The 17,466-nt window shown below is 40.1% G+C and overlaps 1 protein-coding gene across 7 annotated transcripts in view; it reads left to right on the top strand.

Moving 5' to 3' along the window:
* Positions 1-17,466, top strand: part of LOC128688371 (serine/arginine repetitive matrix protein 5) — a 113,711-nt gene that overhangs the window by 78,420 nt on the left and 17,825 nt on the right. For all 7 annotated transcript variants that reach the window (XM_053776201.2, XM_070086758.1, XM_070086757.1 and 4 more), the window contains 2 exons: positions 7,212-7,366; positions 13,557-13,764. In XM_053776201.2, coding sequence (XP_053632176.1) covers positions 7,212-7,366; positions 13,557-13,764 — 363 coding nt within the window. The remainder of the gene's footprint in view (positions 1-7,211; positions 7,367-13,556; positions 13,765-17,466) is intronic.

Here is a 17,466-nt window from a genome sequence, read left to right as displayed (position 1 = left end):
AAGGAGGAGGAGAAGGAGGAGGAGAAGGAAGAGGAGGAGGAGGAGGAGAAGGAGGAAGAGGAAGAGGAGGAAGAAGAAGAGGAGGAGGAGGAGGAAGAGGAGGAGAAGGAGAAGAAAAAGGAGAAGGAGAAGGAAAAGGAGAAGGAAGAGGAGAAGGAGGAGGAGGAGAAGGAGAAGGAAGAGAAGGAGGAGGAGAAGGAGGAGGAGGAGAAGGAGAAGGAAGAGGAGGAGAAGGAAGAGGAGGAGGAGGAAGAGGAGGAGAAGGAGGAGGAGAAGAAGGAAGAGGGGGAGAAGGAGGAAGAGGAGGAGGAAGAAGAGGAGGAGGAGGAGGAGAAGGAGGAAGAGGAGGAGAAGGAGGAAGAGGAGGAGGAGGAAGAGGAGGAGGAGGAAGAAGAGGAGGAGGAAGAGAAGGAAGAAGAGGAGGAGGAAGAAGAAGAGGAGGAAGAAGAAGAGGAGGAAGAAGAAGAGGAGGAAGAAGAGGAGGAGGAAGAGGAAGAAGGAGGAGGAGGAGGAGGAGAAAAGGAAAGAGAAAGAAAGAGGATATATGTAATAATGATAATACATAATAATGATAATATGTAATGATAATACTTGATAATAAGTTCCCTTGAAGCATGAAAAACAAAGTCCACCCCTGACAGTGACGTGATAAGGGGAGATAACATCTGATAAGAGCTGACGTTTGATGAGCATACAGGAGGGTGGGGGAGGGCGCAGCTGATAAGAAAAGATTAGATGACCATTCCCCTTGCTTTGTTTTTGCTGGTACACAAACATTTGTCTGTCTGTCTATTTGTCTGTCAAGTTCCCTGTCTATCTCTTTGTCTCAGATAGAGCCACAAGACTGTGTCATCACCTTTACTCACATCTTCAAGCAGAGTATAGCACTTTGTCTGGATTTTTGGGTTATCCTAGGTAATTTACACTATGTATACTTGTATTTGTGTACCTGTGAGACAGACAAAGACAGATTGAAAGAGATAGACAGATAGACAAAGCCAGAGACAGATACAGACACAGATGGATAGAGACAGATAGACAGAGACAGATAGACAGACCCTAAACTTGGGGTTAACATCACTGAATCCTTGGTGTTTGCTGCACTGTTTGCTCTAGCTGGCACTCAGTTTAACTGGTGCTCCCACAAGGTACTAAGTGGTCCCAGATTTTTTTAATAATGCACACACCGAGTGTTAAGACCAATTCTATGCTGACCAGGCATCTCAGGCCAATCGTGCCAAATTTGGAGGCAGGAAAAATAAAACGTATATAAGAGGACCTTGAACTCTGCTTGGAGGAAATTGTGGCCAGAATGTGTAGAAGAGAGGGATTTTAAAGGGTTTGGGGCTAACCCTCAGGAGCCTATGCCAATTGTGGAATCTGTTGTGGCATTAGGGAAGTCCATGGGGTTGGAGGTTAGTGAGGAAGATGTGGAAGAGTTGGTGGAGGACAACAATGAAGAACTAACTACTAATGAGCTGCAAGAGCATCTGCAACAGCAAGAGGCCACAGCTGAGGAAATTGATTCAGAGGAGGGGAGAGAGAAATTGAGGAAGTTGCCTTCTTCAAAGGTTAACCCTTTGACTGTCGCGGTCGTATATGTATGTCATAGGAGATACCTTGTACACATCTATACGCATAAATTCTAGCGGCTTCAAATCAAGCAGGAGAAAGCTGGTAGGCCCACATGTGAGAGAATGGGTCTCCATGGTCAGTGTGCACCATATAAAAAAAATCGGGGAGCCAGTGGTGCATTGTGGGAATACCATTTCAGTCGTCCTTTTTCAGCATGTCTAGCGGTAAGAAATATGTGACTTCCCTTCAAATCTGGGACTCTTCTCTTCCCAAGTGATGCTCTAACATGATGGAAGTGTCAATGAAGATCAATTTCATGATTTCGAGGAGTTTGAGACCAAAAGCAATGGAGGAGGAGGAAGAGGAGGAGGAAGAAGAGGAGGAAGAAGAGGAGGAGGAAGGAAGGAGGAAGAGGAAGGAAGGAGGAAGAGGAAGGAAGGAGGGAGGAGGAAGAAGGAGGGAGGAGGAAGAAGGAGGGAGGAGGAGGAAGGAGGGAGGGAGGAAGAAGGAGGGAGGAGGAGGAAGGAGGGAGGAGGAAGGAGGGAGGGAGGAGGAGGAAGGTGGAAGGAGGAGGAAGAAGAAGAAGAAGAAGAAGAAGAAGAATAAGAATAAGAAGAATAAGAATAAGAATAATAATAATACCTAATACCTAATAGTAATAATAATATGTAATAATATGTTCCCTTGAGGCATAAAAACAGTTCACCCCATGACAGTGACAAGATAAGGGGAGATAACATCTGATAAGAGCTGACCTTTGATGAGCGTAAACGAGGGTGGAGGGAGGGGGGCAGCTGTCCATCTGTCAAGAGCTGCGAGGAGGAGGAGGAACATGAGGAGGAGGAGGAACATGAGGAGGAGGAGGAACATGAGGAGGAGGAGGAACATGAGGAGGAGGAGGAGGAGGAACATGAGGAGGAGGAGGAACATGAGGAGGAGGAACATGAGGAGGAGGAGGAACATGAGGAGGAGGAGGAACATGAGGAGGAGGAGGAACATGAGGAGGAGGAGGAACATGAGGAGGAGGAACATGAGGAGGAACATGAGGAGGAGGAGGAACATGAGGAGGAGGAGGAACATGAGGAGGAGGAGGAACATGAGGAGGAGGAACATGAGGAGGAGGAGGAACATGAGGAGGAGGAACATGAGGAGGAGGAGGAACATGAGGAGGAGGAGGAGGAGGAACATGAGGAGGAGGAGGAGGAACATGAGGAGGAGGAACATGAGGAGGAGGAGGAGGAACATGAGGAGGAGGAGGAGGAAGATGAGGAGGAGGAACATGAGGAGGAGGAGGAGGAGGAACATGAGGAGGAGGAACATGAGGAGGAGGAACATGAGGAGGAGGAGGAGGAACATTTGTCTGTCTGTCTATTTGTCTGTCTGCCAAACTCCCTGTCTATCCGTCTAGCTCTGTCTCAGAGAGAGCCACAAGACTGTCATCATCACGTTTACTCACATCTTCAAGCAGAGTATAGCACTTTGTCTGGATTTTTTGGGTTATCCTAGGTAATTTACACTATGTATAGTTGTATTTATGTGTACCTGTGAGACAGAGATAGACAGAGAGAGAGAAAGAGAGACAGATTGAAAGAGATAGAATGAGGGAGAAAGATAATTAGATAGAATGGAGGGGGAAGCAGCATCCGACCCCATTGTTTTGACAGGCGGTAGGGGCAGTGACTAATGAGACAATATGTCATTTTGACAGCTGCCCACTCCTGACTCAAAACAATTATAAGCCACACACTCGCACACAAGACAAGCTTGCTGAAGGGTGATAATAGCAGTTTTATGAAAGTATCTAGTGACTATATATGTGTATATATATAATAGAAACCAGAAGCAAGAAGGGAAGGCAGGAATGAAGGAAGGACTAGATGAAAGGAAGGAAAAAAGTAATGAAGGACAGATGAAGGAATGTAGGAAGAGAGGTGGAATGCCCTCCAGGTAGCCTCCAGGAAGGAAAGGAATGAAGGAAATTAGGAAGGAAGGATGACACACGACCATTTACCTAGGATAGCTACATAACACAACTGCCTGCTAATACTTTGAAGAAAACTGCTCAGACGAGGTGTTTTGTCTTTGCACATAAAAAAAAAAATTCAACAAAAATGCACACACACTGATTTTGTGTGTGAGAGTGTAAAACACCATTGTGTATGACACCATGTTTTATGTGTGAGGAGTGTAAAACACCACTGTGTATGACACCATGTTTTATGTGTGAGAGTGTAAAACACCACTGTGTATGACACCATGTTTTATGTGTGAGAGTGTAAAACACCACTGTGTATGACACCATGTTTCACAGAGTTCCACAAGCTACAGAACTTCTAGGAGTATGTTCAGTGACTGTATATTGGTATATATATTATAGAACAATAGTAATAAAAAATTTTTTGTATTGTTTGTTTTTGTAAACAAGTTTTGTAAACAATATATTGATAATTATGTTTGTGTGCTTATTGTGTTGTATACAACGAGTGTATATATGTACATTGCACCTTACTTTGGTCTCACAGGCCACATAAGTTATGTAAAAAAATAAAATAGTGAAAAAAACAACAAACCTTCAAATACAAGTAAACCAAAGTTTACCGGGTGAGCGGCAGTCGCCGCTGTTGCCATACGCGGCTCATTTTCTGCAAACTTCATGCCTCTATATCTCGGTAAGTACTGATGGGAAAAAATTTTTTTGGGGACTAAAACAATCAGAAAAATAATCTTAACATTTTCATAAGAAAAAATAATTTTTTTTTTTCGAATATTTTGTGACACCAGGAGCAACTTCAGGATTGGGCCCTTCGACAGTCAAAGGGTTAAGGGAATGTGTGCAAAGTGGGTTGAACTGTAAACCTCTATGGAAGAAAATGACCCTGACACAGCTATTGCAAGCCATTCTGGTGACTTACAATGACAATGTTGTGAACCACTTTAGGAAAATCTTAAAGGAACGCGAGGTACAGAGCTCTATGGACAGATTTTTGGTGTGACAGAGGTCCAGTGACTCTCAAGTTGTTCCCAATGGCATTACAAGAAGGGAAGTAACCCCAGAAAAGGACTTGCTACCTAAAGTCCTTATGGAAGGGGATTTCCCTACTAAAAAATAACACCTCCATCTCCCCTCCTCCCATCCCATCACTCATCACCACATCTGCAATAAAGGTGTCATTTATTCTTCATTATACAATATATATTGTGCATGTATCCTCCTTTTTGTGTGTAGGGAAATGTATATTTCATGTGGTAAATTTTTTTTTCTTTTTCATACTTTGGGGTGTCTGGAACGGATTAATTTGATTTCCATTATTTCTTATGGGGAAAATTAATTCGACTTACGATAATTTCGTCTTACGATGTGAGGACACAACAATCCTTGGGCCGTCACAACCCTGAACCCATCAATACCAACACAAGCTGAGCCTTGAGAAGCTTTTCTTAGGATTTTCATTTTTTCATATTTTTTGGATAGCTTGCATTTTTATGATGGTGGGTATTATTACTCTTGGACATATTATTTATTGAAAAATCTTGTCGTAGCTGGTAAAATATGGTATTTTTTTACTAATATTTGCAGGTGATAGTGGTTTTGGTGGAGGCAGGTGATAGTTGTGACAGGTAATAGATGCGGAACTCCCTTTCACATTTCACAGGTTTGCGTAGGTGTTGTACTGGGTCACATTATCTCTCCCCACACATTTCCATATCAAGCAATGACAACTACATGAGGGCTCTGCATATACAGCACCCTCTTTTCAGTGTTCTGTGCTTTCATTGGCTTTCAGTTAAGGTATCGTTCATTATGTTCAGTGGTTTTACCGCTTCTCTGCCATTTTCATTCAACAGTTAAGTAAGGGAAGAGTGACCAGCACCATGTTTTAAGGTAAGTATTATACTGTATATTTTACTATTGTTTGTCTTTTTTTTTTAATGCCTAGCTGTAATGAGCACTTAATATGATACTGTAGTGCAATCACATTTATCAGGCATTTTAGACATATTCAATAATGGAAAAAAAAATTTCCAGCTGACAATGTTTGCTTATTGTACAAAGTCAGGAACCTAAGAGCCATACAAATGGGGCCCTCCTGTACTGTGAATAGAAAACTTGTTAGTTTTTAGTTTTGCCAAATTACATAGCTTAAAAAATTGGTTGGCATTTTTTGGGGTCTAATGAGTGAAACTCAACTTTCCCTGTGTGTTCATCTGAGGCCTAGAGCAGCAGGTGATGCCTTACCATCAGCCACATACAGCACTGCAGGGTAAAAGAGACCAAAGACACATAGAATTTCTCAGTACAGTACAGTGGACCCCCGCATAACGATCACCTCCAAATGCGACCAATTATGTAAGTGTATTTATGTAAGTGCGTTTGTACGTGTATGTTTGGGGGTCTGAAATTGACTAATCTACTTCACAATATTCCTTATGGGAAAAAATTCGGTCAGTACTGACACCTGAACATACTACTGGAATGAAAAAAGTTCGTTAACCGGGGGTCCACTGTACAACCATTGACTTTAGTGCCAGAGTCTCAAATATCCACCAGTAGACAATCCACAACCTTCCACATCAGCCCAGTAGGGCCACAGCGTCCTTCTTCACTCTGTTCAGAATCATACTGGTACCAGCAACCACATGTTAGGGTAAGAAATATTTCTGTAAGATTTGTAGCCTAAATCAATGCATTAAACCAACTTCAATTACATTTATTTTTATACAATTTGGAGACCTAAAATTTTTTGCTATTTTTGGGGTTCCAGAGAATGTAACCCTATTTTTCCCATATATTATCAGTTTATTTTATTTTTTCTTAAGTGCCATTTTCAAGAACATCTTAATCAGTTATCAATTGGACATGCTTTTTTTTTTTCCCCTATATTGGGAAACTTAGAAAAGATAGTCTTTAGTTGCTGCTGCTGCAGATACCCACTTGCTGTTTTGTGTATCTTCCATTGTGCATTAATAATACTTGTGTGTGTGTGTGTGTTGTGTGTGTTTTTAAGCATATTGCTGAATCCTATCTTCATTATGTACAAAACATCATTGAATAACTTGAAAATTAGGTTTTGCAAATAGGACTTAAACCTAATAGAAAGTGCCTTTACTTCTGATGAGTGGTAAGCCCATTTCCCTAGTTCCTTGCACTACTGCACATAAAAAAAATAATTTAATTTTACTCTCCAGCCTACTTAGCTAAAAATAAGGGAGAGGAGGAATAACTTTATGGCACTATCTAATTACTCTTGATAGATAATTACCTGGTGTATAATTTTAATGCTAATGTGATAATAGCCTGCCTCTAGACTTTTAAAGGTGATATAGTAAGGTACTGGTTTCCTGCAAATAACTGTATCATCATATAATTTTAGAAAACAAGTACATTAAAGTCCAGTAAAATGGACTAATAGGGAGGGGAAGGGGTGTCCGATTTACCAAAAATTCTTGTTATATTAAAAGTTTCAATTAAGTGGCCATAGTCTGCTTCATTGATTGACTGCCTTCCCTCCCCTTCCCCTTCTTTCTCTCTTCCCCTTTCCTTTACTGTAAGTGAGTTAACTGTTATTTTATAGCCAAGTGCTGGTGTTAAGATTTATTTGTCTAGAGCATTTATTAAATCTTCTGAAAAATTTTAGGTATGTGATCGGAGACAGTGTTGTGTATGGTCCGCCAGGACAATACCCACGTGACCTACGTCCAACCTCACCCCATGCAAGACCACCATCACCGCCATCCCCACAACCTTTGGTCACTCGCAGCTATCCCAGTTATACCTCGACAAGTCCCAGAAGTAAGAATTGTTCAAATCTTTTTAAACATTGAATATTGGTATTACCATATTTGAATAAAAGTGTAATATTAGACTAATTATTTTTTCCTAGTTTGCTAAATTTTTTTTTTTTTTTTTTTTTAAGAAAATGTACAGGCATGCCTACAAATTCATGTGGGGTTATGTCCCTAAAGGTTCTGAGAAGCTACAAACTAATATATAATTAGTCTGTACAGATAATGTTTGAGACCATTTCTGTGATATATATTTAAACAGCAGCCATCCAGGGAGGTACTTTTGTCCTGCCAAATGTGTGAAGCAATAATCTGTAATAGTTTTACACAATGGTTACACAGAGTACTTTGCAATTTATTCAGCATTCATCACACATCTGTTGACATGCCCTCTTGATCAGCCAACTGGTAATTCAGAATGGAGCTGTTCTGGGGCCCCTCTGCTCCATTAATTATCCAGTTAAGTCAACCAATAAAGAACAAAAAGGCACAATACTCTGACTGGAACAGTGCACAAATAACCTGCACAGAAAAACTTATGATGATATTTTTGGTCCTTTTTGGACCATTTTAAGTCACACAGACTAGGGAATGGAGAGAGTTGTTGAGATTAGAAAGACTGGAAATATAAGGAAGGCAGAAAACAGTAACTTTCACAGAAGTAGGGAGTTTGGGAGAGAAGAAAGTCCGTTAAGCACGTGAGAAGGCAAGAGTGGAAATTTTGTATGCAAGGAACTGAAGGGTCACAAATACATTACCACTACCATTACTTCTTTTCCCTCTTTCTCCTGTCCCTGTCCTCTCGCCACTATATACTGGCTCACTCATTTTCTTCTGTCTGTGTGACTTGTGAATGGTCCAAGTCAGACCGAAACATTGTCATAAGTTTCTCTTGTGTGCGGGTTATTTGTGTATTAAGTCAACCAATGGTATGAGAGCTGGCCTGCCAGCCAAGTTTTAAGGTTGTACTTTACTACCTGGATGTGAGTCAGACGCTCATATGTGCTGGTCATATACACTTACACTCTTTTGCACAAAATTTACTAAAAAACTTGCTGAATTATACAGGTGCAAAGTTAGTGATCAGGGTGCAATTTACGCATTGGCTATTTTGTTCCATTCAATCAAATTCTTGGCCATTTTGCTAGTATGCCTTCCATTATATTGTGAGAGTACAAGAAACTACCCATTTCCACAATTACAACAACCTTATAAAGTACCCAGAAGTCGGTAATTTGGCCAATTTTTACAACTAAAAAAATACCATTTTAAAAATATTGCAAAATAAACAATGTAGGCTTTCCTGGAAGTAAAACATTTGTTTTGTTCATTAACCATGTTCCCAGGCCTCTCCTATATTACGCTTGCCTTCTATTTTCAATTCATAATCACACAAAAATAGTTTCTCTATTTCCCAGATAATAAAATATAACCAGGAATGATTAGTCATGGTTTGCAGTGTCCCAGTAATTGAATCTGACTTAATCCAAACCCATAGCAGACTGGGGGAGATATGAGAACACCTACCAGTCTTCAGCAAAAATCTTCAAAAATTTAATATTTCTGCAACTTTGAGCCCTGTTAACCCAAATAGGTTAACAGGAGGCTAAAGCATCTATTAGGGGAGAAAAGGGGAATTTATAGGCGCATCAGAAGAGGAGAGGTTAACCTTACTGACCAATATGTTTAGCTTAAAAGAGAAGTAAAAAAGGCAATTAGAAAGGCTAAACATGACTGTGAAATTAGAGTTGCTAATGAATCAAAGACTAATCCAAAGGGGTTCTTTCAAGTGTATAGGACGAAGGTGAAGGAAAAAGTAGGACCTCAGAAAACTGGGAATGGACAGCTGACGGATAATGAACTGGAAATGTGTTCCTTATTTAAAGACTATTTTTTGTCAGTTTTTACACAGGAAGATGTAAATGAGATTCCAGTAATTAACAATTGTTTAGTTCCCGATTAATTTAAGTTAACTAATATTACTGTCACGAGGGACATGGTTATTAAACAGATAGACAAACTGAAAGAAAATAAGTCCCCGGGACCCGATGAGTTGTTTTCCAGGGTACTTAAGGAATGCAAGATGGAGCTTAGTCAGCCATTAACGAGTGTATTCAATGCGTCCATCCTTACCGGTGTTGTGCCAGAGTTGTGGAAGATGGCTAATGTGGTTCCTATATTCAAATCAGGGGATAAGTCCACTCCTTCAAATTACCATCCAATAAGCCTGACATCTATAGTGGGCAAGTTATTAGAATCAATTATAGCTGACATTATCAGAAGTCACCTTGAAGAGCATAACTTGATAAATGAATCTCAGCATGGATTCACGAGAGGTCGTTCCTGCCTGACAAACTTACTGACGTTCTTCAATAGAACATTTGAGGCAGTTGACAGTGATAAGGAATATGATATTGTTTATTTGGATTTTAGTAAAGCCTTCGATAGAGTACCTCAGAAGAGACTCTTAAAAAAAGTGGCAGCTCATGGTATAGGAGGTAAAGTTCTAGCATGGATTGAGGCATGGCTTACCAATAGAAAGCAGAGAGTTACCATTAATGGAGTGAAATCTGAATGGGGATTAGTCACTAGTGGCATTCCACAAGGATCAGTTTTAGGCCCTCTCTTGTTTATAATTTACATTAATGACCTTGATGAAGGGATTACGAGTGACACGAGTAAATTTGCTGATGATACAAAGATAGGCCGTATAATTCACTCTGAGGAGGATATCAATGAACTCCAGGACGATTTGGACAAATTAATGTCTTGGTCTGAAAAATGGCAGATGAAGTTCAATGTGGATAAGTGTAAGGTACTTGCCCTTGGTAATGAAAATAACCCTCGAAGCTATAATCTAGGTGAAGTAGAGCTTGATCATACAGAATGTGAAAAAGACTTGGGAGTCATGGTAAGCAGAAATCTGAAGCCAAGACAGCAGTGCCTTAGTGTGTGCAACAAGGCCAACAGATTACTTGGATTTATCTCAAGAAGTATAAGTAACAGAAGTCCAAAAGTTATTTTACAGCTCTATACATCACTAGTGATGTATAAATTATGCTGCTCAGTTTTGGTCCCCTTACTACAGGATGGATATAGACTCATTAGAGAACATACAGAGAAGAATGACTAAAATGATTTACTGTGTAAGGAACCTCCCGTATGAAGATAGACTCAAAGCCTTAAATCTCCACTCTCTGGAGAGGCGTAGAATGAGGGGAGATATCACTGAAGTGTATAAGTGGATGACGGGCATAAACAAGGGAGATATTAATAAAGTACTGAGGGTGTCGAACTAGGTAAGAACCAGGAATAATGGATTTTGGATAAATTTAGATTTAGAAAGGACATAGGTGAGTACTGGTTCTCTAACAGTTGTAGATGCGTGGAACAGTCTTCCCAGTGGGGTGATAGAGGCTAGGACCTTGGGTAGCTTTAAGAAGAGACTGGACAAATATATGAGTGGGAGGGGCTGGGTTTGATTGGTGTCATTGGGTACGGGAGTTATTTCTAGGGAAGCTTTAGGCAGTAGTCGTTTTGATAAGGACCTGCCTCGCATGGGCCAGTAGGCCTTCTGCAGTGTTCCTCCATTCTTATGTTCTTATGTACTTCTAGTTGTGAAACCAACCAAAATCATCTTTCAGTAATGTCTTTCATTTTATCAGATACCAAGAAACAAACCAGTAAAACCATAAAAACCATCCTAGAAAACACCTCAGTCGCTATTTTAACCCTTGCAGGGTCGGGACCCCTGATCTTAGGCTTGCTGTCAGAGTAGGAACATTAAAAAAAAAAAAAAAAAATCATGAAATGGTAGAGAATGTTTCTGAAGGTAATAAAACAAAGTATAAAATTTGATGGAAAACTGACTAAATTATGTTTTCACAAATTTTGCTGTCAGTATTATTTATGCATTAGTGATTTCGCCCTCTTTGAGTAGTTTTAGGCCAATTTCATTGTTCCAGTCAACCATATTCTTAGCTATTTCACTAGTATGCCTTCCATTCTACTGAGTTCAAGAAACCACTCGTTCAACTATTTCATCTACCAAATAAAGTTATCAGGTTGGTAATTTGGCCTGTTTCACGCAAAATTCCAAGATAGGGTTCAGGAACTCCCAGCGCCACCCCATCTATAGAGGGTACTTCTCCCCTAACCCACGATGTCAGCGATGGCACTGTAGGGAGTGCCGGGCTCACAGGAGATTCCACTACAGGGACAGCATCGTGGAGTTTGACCGTGAGGCAGCTGTCAGGTGTGCCACAGGCAGTGTGTACTCGGTTCCTCAAGCTTCAACATCCGTGCACACGAGGGCCTGGGATCTTCAGTCAACTTGGCGTCCACCAGGACGTTGCCATGTCCCTAGGACAGCTCTCCATCGGGCTGCTAACGGAGCCACTGGCTTCTTGGACTTCTTGGGGAGGGTCGATGGTGCTCGTGCAAGCAGCAGATCCCGGGGCAACTTGCTGCTGTTTGCAATGGCTGTCTGCCGAGGAGAGACAGGCACCTAGCAACATCTGTTGTTGGGGCAATGGATGAATTCCCTGCTATGTTTGTTAACTGCTCATTACTCTGTAATTTGTCTATGATTGTAATCATGTGATAACGTGTTTATCATTCATTACCTTTGAAACTTGTCATGATTTTGACCAGCTCTACCTGGAGCTCATTACCTTTGTAAATTCTCATGATTAATGTGTTTATGATTCATTACCTTTGCAATTATTCATGAGTGTGACCAGCTCTACCTGGAGCTCATTACCTTTGTAACTTGGTCATGATTATGACCAGATCTAGTTCATTACCTTTGTAACTTGCTCAGCTATCAAAACTTTGGAGTCCAGTCCCTGGACCAATTATGTACCTCTGTAATCTTTTGACTACCGCCCACAGGATGGGTATGGGGTGCATAATAAACATATTAAACTGAACTAGGGTCCAGGATCAACAAGGCAGACATTCTTGGATTTTTATTCAAACAAAAAAATTGAATATTTTCTATTATGGAGACTACTGCATTATTGTAATAATTGTATAAATGTCAATGCATTCATAAATGCGTGTAAGACTGGACTAGTGAAGTCATTTGTGTGCTTTGGAATATCAGTAAAAATAAAAAATTTTCACTACTTTGAGCTCAATTTCAAGTTTCTTTCAGTCATGAAACCAATCAAAATCATCTCTTTTTCTGTAATATATCTTCCATTCTATAAAATGAGACCAAGAAACCTGAAATAAAACCGTAAAAACCATATGAAAGTACTCCGCAAAGTTGGTGTCTTAAACCAAAAACACGGTAAGCTTTTTTTTTTATTCCCATTATGAACTGCTTGCTGCAGGATTTTTTTTTATGTGATACATGGTTACTGCATAGACCCATTCTCTCATATCTAGGCCCAAATTTACCACTCACAGCTTATCTGAGTGAGTTGAGCTCATCATTTAGAACTATGGGACCGACCCTGGCTTCAAAGCCGTAGTACTATGGGACCCACCCTTGAGAGGTTAAACCAGACACAGTTAGTTTTTTTTTTTTTGTCATGTTCCGCATAGGGCAGGATTTATTTTTTATACAGGTGCTTCTCAACTTAATATATTTTGACTTTACAGTGGTGCAAAAACAATTACTTTGGAGATGAAACCTGAGAAAATTACCCAGCTGAAGGCAGCAAGTTCATAACTTGTATTCATTTATTTACTTTTCACTACTGGTATTTAGTTACAGTAATTATTTGTTTACTTATTCAGTGACAGTAGTTATTTACTTATTGGGTTTGTCAGAACATAACCCCATTGTAGGTCGAGGAGCACCTGTACTGTGCACACTCACCACGCTGACCCATTCTTTCATATCTAGGCCAAAATTTAGCACTTGCAGCTTATTTGAGTGAGCTGAACCTATGACTTAAAACTACATGAGGGACCCTCGCTTTAATGACTTAGTTCTATGTGATGGTCATTGAAAAGGTTAAAGAAGGTAGCCCATGAATTTGTAGATATGACTATAGTATTTGTGAAAAAAATGTGGTAAAAAGGAAAATTGCAAAACTTGTCATTAAGATAGTTTTGTAATATCCTCCTTGAACAATGATAGAGCATGCACAGTGTGTGTGTTCATAGAGTTGATTGTAGAAGAAATTTTTGTACACTACACTAAGAATTATAGTTTAAATTATTTATTTTTGCTTGTTTTATAGGATATGCATCAAACAGTAAAAGGAGCCCAACACTCCAGGCCACTGTCTCCAGACAGTACCGTTCCCCATCACCCTTGCGACGTGTAACTTCTCCTCGACGGCCCCCATCCCCTCCTAGCAGAAGACCCCCCTCTCCAAGGAGTCCGTATCTCAGAGGGCAGAGAAGTAGCAGAGAGCGAAGCTTTGAGGGTACCAGATCAAAAGAGAGGTTTGGAAACTGTGCTATTATGTTAATGTTGATAATAATTTAGCTATATGTTCATTATATTTAGTATTACCATGTGAGGAGCTTTTTGTTACTACAGTTTACACTGTATTATTATTCTATAACTTCTATAACTTCCATTCACAGTAAAATTTAGATGGATGCATGATGTCACCATAGTTGTTTAACATACTTACAGATGTGGCTCTGAAAGAAGTAAATACTTGGGTGTTTAGAAGAGTTGGAGTAATGAAAGATGTTGGATCTGATACAAAGTGGAAGTTGTCTCAGTTTCTCTTTGCCGATGGTACAGTACTTTTAGGGGATTCTGAAGGCAAATTACAAAAGGTTGGTAGATGAATTTAGGAGGGTATGTAAAAGAAGAAAATTAAAAGTGAATATAGAAGAGAGCAAGGTGGTGAGGGTAACAGTCTAGGCAGTGGTAGATTGAATATGGATTTTTTTTTTTTTTTTTTTACACCGGCAGTCTCCCGCCAAGGAAAGGTGGCCCGAAAAAGAAGAGACTCTTACCATCACGTGTTCCTTCACTGTCTTGCCAGAAATGCACTGACACTACAGTTCAGATGCCCCTCCAAACTGCAATATCCTCACCTTTCCTTCAGAGTGCAGGCACTGTACTTCCCACCTCCAGGACTTAAGTCTGGCTAAACAGTTTCCTGAATCCCTTCATAAATGTTTCCTTGCTCATACTCCAACATGAAGTCATAAAAACCACTTGCCTCCACTTCTATCTAACATGCTCTCACACACACTTGTTGGATGCCCAAGACCCTTGCATACAAAATCTCCTTTACCCCTCCCTCAAAATGCAAAACTTTTATTTCTTTGTATAGTATACAAACTGTAGTTTACATGTAATAAAGTATTGTTAAGCACAAAGAAAGGCACCTTAATACTTAAAGACTACTTAAAACTTGACATAGGTTATGGAGCGGTAAATTTACAAAAATGAGCTAGTAAAAAATTATAATTAGAAAAATTTATATTAGAGAGGTTGCAAACCTAGGACAACCCACCACCCCTCCTTCCCTCACCACAAATTTATACACCCCCTCCAAGTTGTCCAGTTTTCCTCCATCCTCTCGAAATGTTCAAGCCCCCTCTATAATCTCTCCTCAACTCTCCAAATGGTACTAATTTTCAAATTAAACTATACATTATATTCACACGTGACAATTTCACTGCCTTCGACTTCCTCCTCGCTGCAACATTTAAAACCCATAGTTCACGCCCATTTCAGGGTGTTGGTAGCACCATACTTTGATACATTCCCCCTCTTTGCCTCCACAGATGTCTCAGTGCACCACCCACCTTTTTCCCCTTGTCAGTTGTGCAAAGAAAGGTATAAAATACCGACAATATGAAAGTTAAGACACATGTGCAACATCTGGATATCTTTATTGTAGTAGACGTTTCGCCATCCAGTGGCTTTATCAATACAGATTCTAGGACATAATAGGAAGACAGTAGAACTATATACAAAAGATGAGGTAATCAGTCCCTCGGCCTTGGAGTTAGTGTTCACAGCATCGTGGTGGAGGAGAGTCTCCTCCACCACGATGCTGTGAACACTAACTCCAAGGCCGAGGGACTGATTACCTCATCTTTTGTATATAGTTCTACTGTCTTCCTATTATGTCCTAGAATCTGTATTGATAAAGCCACTGGATGGCGAAACGTCTACTACAATAAAGATATCCAGATGTTGCACATGTGTCTTAACTTCCCCTTGTCAGTTCTATGGTTCATCTATCTTTCATAGACCCTTCCACCAACACATTCACTCCCAAATATCTGAATACATTCAGTTCCTCGCTACTCTCTCCTTCCAATCTGGTATCCAATTTTTCATTACCTAATTTTTTTTTTTTTTTTATACTCTTAATTAATTTCTGTAACTTACCCCTTATTCCATACAGTTGGAATGTCTGCCACATTGCTCCCCTATCCACCTTACCATTTATTTTTATTATTTTTTATTAACACACTGGCCGATTCCCACCAAGGCAGGGTGGCCCGAAAAAGAAAAACTTTCACCATCATTCACTCCATCACTGTCTTGCCAGAAGGGTGCTTTACACTACAGCTTTTAAACTGCAACATTAACACCCCTCCTTCAGAGTGCAGGCACTGTACTTCCCATCTCCAGAGCTCAAGTCCGGTCTGCCAGTTTCCCTGAACCCCTTCATAAATGTTACTTTGCTCACACTCCAACAGCACGTCAAGTATTAAAAACCATTCGTCTCCATTCACTCCTATCAAACACGCTCACGCACGCCTGCTGGAAGTCCAAGCCCCTCGCACACAAAAGCTCCTTTACCCCCTCCCTCCAACCTTTCCTAGGCCGACCCCTACCCCGCCTTCCTTCCACTACAGACTGATACACTCTTGAAGTCATTCTGTTTCGCTCCATTCTCTCTACATGTCCGAACCACCTCAACAACCCTTCCTCAGCCCTCTGGACAACAGTTTTGGTAATATCTCTCCAAAACTTTCTTATTCTCGGTAAAATTTGTTAACAAAACCTCACCCATTTATTCATTTGCTCTCCTTTTACACATCCCTTACCACTCTTAACTTTTACTCTCCATATACTCCACTCTCTGTATATCACTTCTGCGTTGTCAAAATCTCTCGTATGCTAGCTTTTCCCCCATACGACTCTTTACCTCATTTTACCATTGCTCCTCTTCTCTCCTTCACTCTCCATACTATATCCACAAGCTTTTGTTGCACACACTAGCACTGCATTCTTAAATCTACCCCATTCTTTTTTGATCTCATTACCTATACTCCATTTGGTAGTATTTAGATATTTGGGAATGGACATGTCAGCAAATGGGTCTTTGAAAGATGAAGCGAACAATAGAATAGATGAGGGGGAGTGTGTGTGTTGAAGTAAATAAACAAAATAAATAAATAAATAAATTTATCTATGGAACATATCAAAGTATAGTGGTACCAACATTTTCATATGGGTGTGAGGTATAGCTTTTGGAATACTGCAATGGAAAGGAGGCTAGAAGCAGTGGAAATGTCATGTGTGTAGAGCAGGGGTTCCCAACCTGGGATGCACACACACCCAGGGGGTGCAACAAAGAGTCCTAATGAAAAGCACATTTCTATTTATTTTGCCAAAACTTTTCTAATTGCTCAAGTCATATTTGCATTTTATGCAGTGAATTAAAAACTTATTTTTTTAGTTCAATTTATTCACCTGTAGTACTGTATTTGGTTCAGTTTGTGATTGAAATGTGATATTACTCTTGTAGGGGGTACAACATTAATCAAACATTTCCTAGGGGTTGTGGGGCATAGAAAAAGTTGGGAATCCCTGATATAGAGAATTCAGAGCATAGAAATTAAAAGGCGATGTGGTGTGACCAAGAGTTTGAGAGGGATGAGGAGGGGTTGTTGAGGTAATTTAGGCATGTAGACAAGATGGAGAGGGATGGGTTGACAAAGGAGTGATAAGAGGATGTTCTAACAGTTCTTTCTTCATCACAATGTTACCCTTGTATCCTTGTATTTTTGCAATGCAACTTGAAAGTTATTGCAATATTGTTTTTTGAGTTGACAGATTTATAATTTGACAGTTCTTGTTGCTAAGCATATCTGAGAGTGAAATTCTGTTCAGATTGCTGTTTGTAAAGCTTCTCTGAAATTCTATTCAGATTGCTGTTT

Source organism: Cherax quadricarinatus, chromosome 19, assembly GCF_038502225.1.
Source record: "Cherax quadricarinatus isolate ZL_2023a chromosome 19, ASM3850222v1, whole genome shotgun sequence".
In the NCBI taxonomy this organism is placed as follows: Eukaryota; Metazoa; Arthropoda; class Malacostraca; order Decapoda; family Parastacidae; genus Cherax; species Cherax quadricarinatus.
Note: the sequence above shows the minus strand (reverse complement) of the source record. Positions and strands in the feature narration are given on the sequence as shown.